This window comes from Argentina silus (assembly GCF_951799395.1).
Source record: "Argentina silus genome assembly, chromosome: 5".
NCBI classification, from domain to species: domain Eukaryota; kingdom Metazoa; phylum Chordata; class Actinopteri; order Argentiniformes; family Argentinidae; genus Argentina; species Argentina silus.
Genome location: NC_139659.1, coordinates 6,973,727 through 6,983,726, shown reverse-complemented (window position 1 = coordinate 6,983,726; position 10,000 = coordinate 6,973,727). Strand labels below are relative to the sequence as shown.

The window sequence follows — 10,000 nt, the reverse complement described above, 5'->3', positions numbered from 1 at the left end:
AGTATAGTTTCACCAGGTCATCTAACTCAGGCATTCAACGGTGGTGCACAGCAACAGGTTCCCATTGCGTGCTCAGTCCCCTCTGTTGCCTGTTCACCCACGACTGCATGGCCACACCAACAGCGACCAGACAGCCTCAGGGAGGAAGTAAGAGCGCTGGCAGAATGGTGCCAGGACAACAACCTCGCCCCCATCCACATTGACAGGGTTGAAGTGGAGAGGGTCATCAGCTTCAAGTTCCTCTGAGCTCACATTACTGAGGACTTAAAATGGGCCCATCACATGGACCCATCACACCAGCATAGTGATCAAGACAACATGCCAGGCGACTCAAGAAACTCGGCATGGCATCTCAAATCCTCACCAACTTCTATGTACCATCGAGAGCATCCTGTCCTCCTGCATCACCGACTTGTAGCCCTTGACCGCAAGGCTCTGCAGAGGGTGGTGAAGATGGCTCACGAGCTACCAGCCATTCAAAGACATCTACACTAGGTGGTGTCTGAGAAAGGCAGGAAGATCACCAAGGACCACAACCTTCCCAGCCATGGTCTGATTTCTCTGCTACCGTCTGGCAGACAATACCGGTGCATCCGATCTAATACAGACAGGTTTCTACCTCCAGGCCTTAAGACTTTAGTAGCCCACCTGCACTACTTGCTGCTCAGCAGCACCTAAGACAATTTGCACTGACTCTCTGCACCTCAACCACACACACACACACATACACTTATTGTATTGCTCACTTTATCTTACACGTATTGCCGTATCTACATTTATTGCCTATTGTGTTATTATTCTATTTGATAGTTAGGTCCTGATATTTGCACTGTTTAGAGAAAGCTTGCAAAGTAAGAATTTCATTGTATAATTTACATCCTGTAACTTGTGCATATGACCAATAAACTTTGACATGGAGTACAACCGCTCTATCACAATTTTTCACACATTTTTCTCTCTTCATTTGGCCCAAGTACTCTTCCATATTTAACATACAATTCTTTATTATCAGATAAAATGTGTGACCAAATAAGTGATGCTGTTCTTGATGCATACCTAACTCAGGACCCTGACTCTAAAGTGGCCTGTGGTAAGTGTTACAGTTTTTCCAGTGTTTAGATTACAAATAGGTTTACAATTTTTTTTCCTTTGCATTTGATTAGTATTAAGTTGAAGCTTTGACAAATGTTTTATTTAATTAAACACCATACATCTTTAAAATTGTTCTTACATTCAGCTTTATCTCAGCATTATTTTAATATTTCTCCCAAATAGAATGTGTGACGAAGACAGGCATGATCTTACTGTGTGGGGAGGTAACATCCAAGGCTAAGGTGGACCTACAGACAGTGGTCAGAGACACCATTAAGAAAATTGGGTACGATGACTCTTCCAAAGGTATGGTTAACCAAAGAACACCACCAGCTTAGCTGCGGTGTCTGTCTGCTCCTTCATTCAACAATGCTACATCATTGACACACAACGGCAGGTTGTGATAATGAGATTCATGCAGCTGCGATTAAAACAGGGCTACTGTCTCCTACAGGTTTTGATTATAAAACCTGCAATGTGATTGTGGCCCTAGAGCCACAGTGTGCGGAGATAGCAGACTGTGTGTTTGAAGGCAGGGACCAGGAGAATATTGGTGCAGGGGATCAGGTACAGCATGTGGACTTTTGTCTTTGCCCTCAGCAACTTTTTATCTTATTTTATCTTATATTATCTTATATTTTTTTTATCTTGATTAACATCAAGTAATTACAACATCAATCAATGTGCACTGTTAATGCCATTAACAATACACTGAGAATGGTTGCCACAGGGAGATAAATCATTGAAAAGACTCACCTTTATTCAATCAAACCTGCCATAGCACTGCAGTATGTTTGTTGACAGAACTACCTTAAACCATTCTACTCCATTTGACTATACTCTGCTACTGTGTGCTGTTTTCTGACACTGAGAGGCCTTTTATCTCTTGCCAGGGTCTGATGTTTGGCTATGCCACTGATGAGACAGAAGAGTGCATGCCGTTGACCATTGTTCTGGCTCATAAGCTCAATATCAGGATAAAGGAGCTCTCTTGCACTGGAGAATGTCCCTGGATAAGGCCAGACTCCAAAACACAGGTGAGCTCTTTATCCTTGTGAGGTTGATGGTTGTGACTATGTGCCAGCCTTATTGGTTACTGCTGATTAGGGTGGCTACATTCTGGAATTCTACAGTTCAAGGGGACTTACTGATGATTTAGCAATTGATGCAATCACACACACAACTACACGGTAACTTACTTAGACTTTTAACTACAATGAAACCGGATTTGGTGTCCTTTCATTGCAGTTAAATAATTGTTTTATGTACCCTGTCTGCAGTCTCTGTCTCTTATCTCCTGTCTCTTCTCTTCCAGGTTACGGTGGAATACCGTGACAACATGGGCGCCATGGAGCCGGTGAGGGTTCACACTGTGGTCATCTCCGTTCAGCACAGTCCTGACATCTCACTGGAGGATATCAGACACAGCCTGATGGAGAGAGTGGTCAAAGTGGTCATCCCTGACAAATACCTGGATGACAGGACCATCTACCACCTTCTACCCAGTGGGAAATTCCTTATTGGTGGTCCACAGGTGAGTGTAGATCACATTTGACTACCTGGACCTGCACACATGATGAGGTACTGCAGTTGCAGAGGAGTGAATCGCTATTGTTAAGATAGTTGTGCAATTTTTTCAACAGCAACAGGTTTTCAGGTTTTTGCAATGAGATTAAATAATGAGTCGATCTCTGAGTCGATCTCTTTTGAGAGGGCTTTGTTTCGATGTTATAGCAGATGGTTCTTTCTCTCTCTCACTCTGAGATAGTTCTCTCTCAACTTATACAAGGAATGTGACCTTGAAGGTGAGGTCCTAGGTTGCTATGGTACCCAGTCCCCTGACCCCCTCCTCTCCCCTAGTATCTGATGTTTTCAGAAAATCCACAAATCGTTGTGTTTTTATGGCCTCTACTAGGTAAAAAGTGAAGGCAGAGAGAAACACATGTGAGACACATGACCTAACACATATAGAATATTTTACTATTGAATCACTATCACTATTGAATCACTATCAAATGTGGTGAAACTGCAGAAATACAGTTACCATTATGTCTAACATAGATGTACTGTATATTGCCTTGTCTAGATGTAGACAGTTTGTGTGTTTGCTTCTTACCTCTCTGGACAGGGTGATGCAGGGCTCACAGGCCGTAAGATCATAGTGGACACCTATGGAGGATGGGGAGGTCACGGAGGAGGGGCATTCTCTGGAAAGGACTACTCTAAAGTGGACCGTTCTGGAGCTTACGCAGCCCGCTGGGTCGCTAAGTCTCTGGTTAAAGCTAAGCTGTGCAGGAGAGCCCTTGTTCAGGTAAGAAGCTGTTACTGGACTCCACTTTGTAAAACACCGGAGTTAACAGTGGTCAACACCAAACCTGGTCCCGGAGAACTACTGGTTATGTAGGCATTTGTTCCAGCCCATTGCTGATTCGCCTGATTCAGTCAGTGGGGGGACTTGATTAGTAGGACAATTAAGTAAAATCAGGTCATTGTCAGTGCAGGACCAAAATAAAACCCTGCACAACATGTAGCTCTTCAGAGCAGGTGTGGTCCCCACTGTCTCACTGCTTACCTGTTCCATGTTACAGGTCTCCTATGCCATTGGTGTGAGCCATCCGCTGTCCATCTCAGTGTTTCACTACGGCACATCTACCAGAGATGAAGATGAACTGCTGCGAATAGTAGAGAAAAACTTTGACCTGAGACCTGGAGTCATTGTGAAGTTAGTACAATCTTCTAACTTTTACTAGTCTCGTAATTCAGTCCTTTAGTAGTAATACTGTATTGTGCTTCTCATATGTTTTAAATACAACTTATTAGACAACTTGATAAGGCGCTCCTTCATTATTTTATTGGGGCATTAGGAATCATGAAATTAAAATTAAAATTAGTACACTGGAGAGAATGTGATTCAGGTGTTCTGTTCACAGAGAGCTGGGGTTGAAAAGGCCCATCTACCAGCCCACTGCCTGCTATGGCCACTTTGGCAGGGAGGAGTTTCCCTGGGAGAAGACTAAAACCCTGGTGTTGTGATAGAGAGTGTGGACTTTTCCACAATTGTTTTATGTTGTAATCATGACTCAAAATGTAACTGTCAGTAAATTTGGCCTATGATCAGTAATAAGATTTAAAAAGTATTTTGTTATTTTTGCAACATTAAACCTGTGATTATGACCCTAGATTGGACTGTGTTTATGTGACTGTATTTGTTATTTTCCCACTGAAAAGAATATGATTTTATTCTACTTTGATTTTGTAAACCGAATGGTGCCTTTCGTAGTGTGACATAGTGCATGTCGGTTTGGTAAAGTGTGCCCACCGGCTGGACACTCATACTAAGCAACACTGTATGTAGACTTTACATAGAAAATGCATTAACTGCTGACAATGTTGTAATACCAATATAATCATATGATGGGCATAAATGCTGAAGATGATGTTCTGACCGATTTACTGATACATCTCCACTATTAGAGAAAATAAAATACACTTCATGAATTACAATCTGCCTGATCATTTCTATAGTTTGTGCATGAAATTAAGAATCTGTCCCTGAAGTCATTTTCATTCTCTACACCGGTTACTATGGCATTCAGAAAAGTGTCATGCATACCAAAGAACCTTGAGGCCACTGCCATTCAAGGAAAGCACAGTATCTATAACAGCCTCTAGGGGGAGCCAATAACCTGTTGATTATACAACAGCATCGCAAGGACTAAAGAAAAGCATCGCATAATATGTTACTGTAACCAGTTTGACGTCGTGATTCATGACGTTCCGCTTAATTTGCAACTTTGTATAGAAAAGGATAAACATCTCAGCGTTGAATAGAGATCAGTTCCAAGATTAGAACACTTGTTGCAGAGTTAAATCCAGTTTAGTCAAGTGTTTATGATGCTTTTACGAACAATGGCAATGTGAGTTAGGCCTTCTGGAATTAGACCAATGATAATCGGTCTGACAGATATGTGCACATGTTACATCGATGTCGATTGGTTAAAACCTGGAAAGAGAAAAAAGACGTACGTATCGGGTCGAGTTGTTTTGAGGAACATAGGCGACAACTTTTCACATTTGAGGGACGGGATCGAGAACGTGGTTTGGGATTGGACCCCTGTGGAATACTGGTACCCCTCGAACGGAATAAGGGCATAGTGTTAATGTTCTATCAACAGGAGCAGAACAGAGAGCCAAGGGCGTGTCAATACATCAACCATGCGAACATCTCCGTTCGTTTTCTGAACTGTATTTCACGCCTCTTTTGGTTAGGATTTTCCTTCACTTGATCCTTCGAAAAGTCTAAATCATCATGTTGGGGAATGGGGGAATCTACGCGGCGAAGAAGAGGAAGAAACCAGTCCAGAAAATGTAAGACGTCCACATAGCCAATATGGAATGATTTGTATGGTGTGATTCTTAATTGTGAGATTTTGTTTGTTTTTCAAGTTGAGACCTTCGGCTCAAGACGTGTTACATGCATTGTATTATAAATAGTGGGCGTGGAGGGGAAATGCATATCATCAGCATCATCACCTCCTGCACCATTGCTTGAAGCTGAAAGTCAAAGTTGTAATGAAGCTTAGGTCGGGTCTCGGTTGGGGTCTTTTTCTCGGTTATAGAGACATACCTTAGGCTCAAGACATGTTATATGCATTGTATTATAAACAGTGGGCGTGGAATATATCATCGTCATCACCTCCACCACAGCTTGAAGCTGAAAGTCAAAGTTGTTCGGAGGCTCAGGCCGGATTGGGGTATTTTTCTCGGTTTCCAGGAGTATGGTTAAGTACATTGCATTCATCATACTCACGGCTGTTCGCCCGACGCAGCTGCTCGCACGCGATTGCGAGGTGGGGGAGTGGGATGGGGGGCGAAGTGGGGAGGTGTTGACAGCTGTACCGGTGTGTAGCTTACTCGCACAGAACAGCCACATGGCTTTCCTCAGGATAGACTGACAGAACATGAACATTGATAGACTCATAATAAAATTAAACTATCAGAAACCCTTATGATGCTACCTACCTACTCTTTAGATACAGCTTCCACTGTCAACCCCAAATCAAACTGGAAGTGATTCCAAGGAAAGAACATCTCTATGAGAAACTGATGATGTTTTCTTGGCTGGCTTCCAAAGACACATGTCCCCGAGTAGCTTAGTTTTTGAGCTAATGGTAGGCTAGAACCCATGGTTGGTGGACTGTGTTCCATTTTCATCCACAATTCCTTGTCGTTGTTCTGAACGCGAAAGATTAGGTAGAGCCTGATGTGTAATACTCTGTATATTAACTTTAATTAAAAAGCAGTAATACATTATTTAGTTAATTAACTATAAATACATTAAGTAGTGCACAACAGACTATTGGTAAATAGTATTCCAGCATTTATAAACATGCATAGCCTAAGCATTTATAAACAGTACACATTAGAAACATGATAAGCATTTACATGCATTTATGTCAATCATTAAGCATTTACAATGGCTTATAAATTAAAGTTGTTATGAAGTGTAACCTCCTTGGGTATGTGCCATATGGATAATAGAGTGGACTCTGAAGGAGTGTAGTGTAGTTCTCTCTCTCTCTCTCTCTCTCTTTGTTTAAAAGGAATGTAGTGACAATATAATGCCACAAAGGTAGCAAACCTAGCTTTACTTAGGGCCTAACCACTGGCAGCACCGAGAGTGATGGTTCCAGAAAGGGTTGCCCAACCAGTCTCTCTCTCTCTGTAGATTCACAATTCATATCCTCATGTTTTTATTTAAATGTTCTCCTGGTTTCTCTCTTTTTCTCTATCTCGGTCTTCTCCTGTCTCCTGTCTCATCCCTCTCCCTCTCGGTCTCCATCCCTCCCTCCCCTAGATCTCTGTGTTATGTCAGGGAGGGATGGCAGACATGGCTGCTTGTCCAGACCTGCTCCAGAGGAATAATCCTGCTGTAATTTGTTGTTACAATGGCAGACCAAGACCAAGACAGATAGCCACATCATGCTGTCTTGAAATGATGACAACACTCTCTCTCTGTATCAGGGTTAGCCATTAAGATGTTTTTTATACTATATGCAGTGCTTAAGACTTGGTGTTGTACTCATTGTTAAGAAAAATCTATCCATCTGTGTGTGTGTGTGTGTCTTTATAGAGTGAGGTTATTAACTAAGGAAACATTTGAGAAAAACTTTGAGAAAATGCAATGTTAAGCTCCAGCCAAAAAAGTGGCATAAATAGAGAGGTTAATTGGTTTACAGTGACTAATACAGTGTGTGATTTCCATTTCTTCCCAAAGGACAGTGCCAAGCAACCATAGCTCCTCCCCATAGTCAAGTCACTACAGAGCAGTCACCTCTGTCAACCCTCAGGGGTATCAGTGGAAATCCTGTCATTAGCCAAGCACTAGCTGCAGCCCTCTGGAATATGGGACCCTCTGTAGTGCTCTATTACGAGTGCTCATGATAATGATGATAACCCTGATTGGTCAGCTCACTTTGCTTAATTTGCCTTTTTAAATGTTATTCTAGTATACAGTATTTATGAGATCTACATGTTAAAAAGTACAAAAGGTATCTTACATTTATTGCTGATTGTGTTATTATTGTATTTGTATTGTTACGTCCTGATATTTGCAAAGTAAGCATTTTATTGTACAGTTTACATCCTGTATCCTGTGCATATGATCAATAAACTTTGAGTTAACATTCACCATTTACAATATACACTCACTGATACAAATAACAAGCACGGTTGAATTTTTTTGATAAATGAACAAGCTTGTATGTACATAGAGTAGTTCTCTGTGTGGGTGCTTTCCCCCTCTTGAAGAGTAAGTATGAGCACAGCCATATGCATTACTGGCTCTCTGACATTCAGGAAGTGGAGCTCAGTTGAATTCTATATTGACAATCACTTCCATTGTGTCAGAAACGCCATACCAAAGAAGGGTTTCTCCTTTGTAAACAGGAAACCTCTTGGTATCAATGTGAGTTGTGTGTTAAGGAACTGGTATATACAAATAGTCCCAGTATGTCTCTTACTCTTTATGTTCATTAAAGGGACAGGGTCTGTCAGGATGGTTTGGATGAACAACAGCAAAGACAGTTACATACAATATGAACTCAGTCATTACAACAGAACACAGTGCATGTTCAATGTCACATTCTAATCTGTTGGACCAGCCTGTTGTAGAAGTCTAACTGTGGTGTGTCCCCTGTCCCAGTCTGAAGGCCTCTCCGGTGGATGGCATTGCCAAGAAGACCAATCCGTCCAAGCGCCACCGGGACCGCCTGAATGGGGAGCTGGACCGGCTGACTGGCCTTCTGCCCTTCTCCCAGGAGGTCAGAGGTCGTCTGGATAAACTCTCTGTGCTCCGCCTCAGCGTGGGATACCTCAAGGTCAAGAGCTTCTTCCACAGTGAGTGAGACACACACACACACACACAATCCCACTCTAATATAATGCACAGGACATTAACATACTTTGCATACGTAACATTAGATTAGAAGGTTATTTTTATGCCAGTGAGACGTGTGAAGTTTACAGTATAGATTACCAAAAGCCGCTAGGAGGGTGTGCGTGTGCGTGTGCGTGTGTGTGTGTGTGTATGCGTATGCGTGTATGCGTGTATGCGTGTGTGTGTGTGTGCGCCAATGCCTGTACCATGGACAGCTGAAAGCCTATGGTGTGAGTGTTGAGGGGTGTCAGAGAGGGAACCCAGCACTGTGAATAATGGATGGTGGTCCTGCTGGCAGGGAAACTAGAGTGTGGGCTGCTGGGCAGGTGAAGAGCAGGCAGGGTAATATGAGAGAGAGCGCTGGCAGCAGCCTGGAACACTAGGGCTTTTCACTGGCTTTTGATTGACTTACAATGGCAAACAACACATTAAAGGCCTTATATGCCATGCATAGTGCCAGGCATGGTGGTGATAACTGAACATACATGGCTGAATTTGTTAGCGGCAAAGACCCTGGTGAAATCTTCCAATAATAAATCGGAACTGTGTTAGTTTTATGTTGTCAACATTTTTTATCTGGGATCGTTGTTCGATGATCGATGTACTGTAGAAGTCTTGAGACTATAGTTTTTGTCTGTTTTTAGACTACAGTACAGTATGTAGATGTGTACTTGCAAGCCTCAACCTTTTCATGAATTCGTACTCTTTCTAAATCTCCCCTCCTCACAATCCCTTTTTCTTCCTCTCCCCTATTCGTCTCACAACCCCTTCTTTCTCCCCTCTCCCTTACTTTCTCCTCCTCTACCATCTCATTCCGCCTCTGCTTCCTTCTCCCGTTTTTCTCTTCCTCCTCTTCCTCCTCTTCTGTCTCCTTTTTTCATTATTTCCCCTTTCTCCCCCTATCTTTGCCACCCTCTCTCTCCCTCTCTCCCTCTTCCTCGCTCCTGTGTGTTGTGTATCTCTGAGGAATTGCTATCAGACTGGTGATCAGATGCTCAGGGGGGAGTTTGGGGGAGGTAAGGGTAGTTGGGGGTCTTGGGAGAGGAGCCCTACATGCTATGAAGCATAGTGGCACGCAATGAGGGTTGTTGACCAGGCTGTATAGTATGTGTACAGTGTGTGTTTGTTCTTAATTCAAAACATCTCAGTGACGTGGGATGATGATTACATGGATTTCTATCACCTTGTCCGAGGGCCACTTCACAGTTACTATTGATGATGTGCAATTCCCCAGTCCACAAGGCTCCTCAGTCATGGACCAGGATGTGGAAAGTTGATATGCTTTCAGAGAGAGATGTATCCTAACTAACTCATGGGAGGATTCAACAGAGAGGCACCATGTCCGTACTGTCACTAATCCAGATGGGATATACGGTCTGTGTCAAGTCGGTCCCTGGATCAACTGTAACATTTCCAGCCAGTCATTTTTTAAAGGACAGGTCTCCAGTTGCACACATGTGTTGTTTTAAG

At 42.8% G+C, this 10,000-nt stretch overlaps 2 protein-coding genes across 3 annotated transcripts in view; both read left to right on the top strand.

The window, feature by feature from the left end:
* Positions 1–4,574, top strand: part of mat2al (methionine adenosyltransferase II, alpha-like) — a 6,051-nt gene extending 1,477 nt beyond the window's left edge. The window contains exons 2-9 of one of the 2 annotated variants that reach the window (XM_083670721.1): positions 1,013–1,090; positions 1,276–1,398; positions 1,547–1,659; positions 1,986–2,129; positions 2,408–2,626; positions 3,221–3,403; positions 3,681–3,814; positions 4,023–4,574. In XM_083670721.1, coding sequence (XP_083526847.1) covers positions 1,013–1,090; positions 1,276–1,398; positions 1,547–1,659; positions 1,986–2,129; positions 2,408–2,626; positions 3,221–3,403; positions 3,681–3,814; positions 4,023–4,125 — 1,097 coding nt within the window. In that variant the 3' untranslated portion in view covers positions 4,126–4,574. The remainder of the gene's footprint in view (positions 1–1,012; positions 1,091–1,275; positions 1,399–1,546; positions 1,660–1,985; positions 2,130–2,407; positions 2,627–3,220; positions 3,404–3,680; positions 3,815–4,022) is intronic. The other variant, XM_083670722.1, reaches the window with a different exon arrangement.
* Positions 4,575–5,186: 612 nt separating this feature from the next.
* LOC310804668 (uncharacterized protein) overlaps positions 5,187–10,000 on the top strand; it is a 20,098-nt gene continuing 15,284 nt past the window's right edge. The window contains exons 1-2 of the mRNA XM_083669986.1: positions 5,187–5,460; positions 8,297–8,490. Coding sequence (XP_083526112.1) covers positions 5,402–5,460; positions 8,297–8,490 — 253 coding nt within the window. The 5' untranslated portion in view covers positions 5,187–5,401. The remainder of the gene's footprint in view (positions 5,461–8,296; positions 8,491–10,000) is intronic.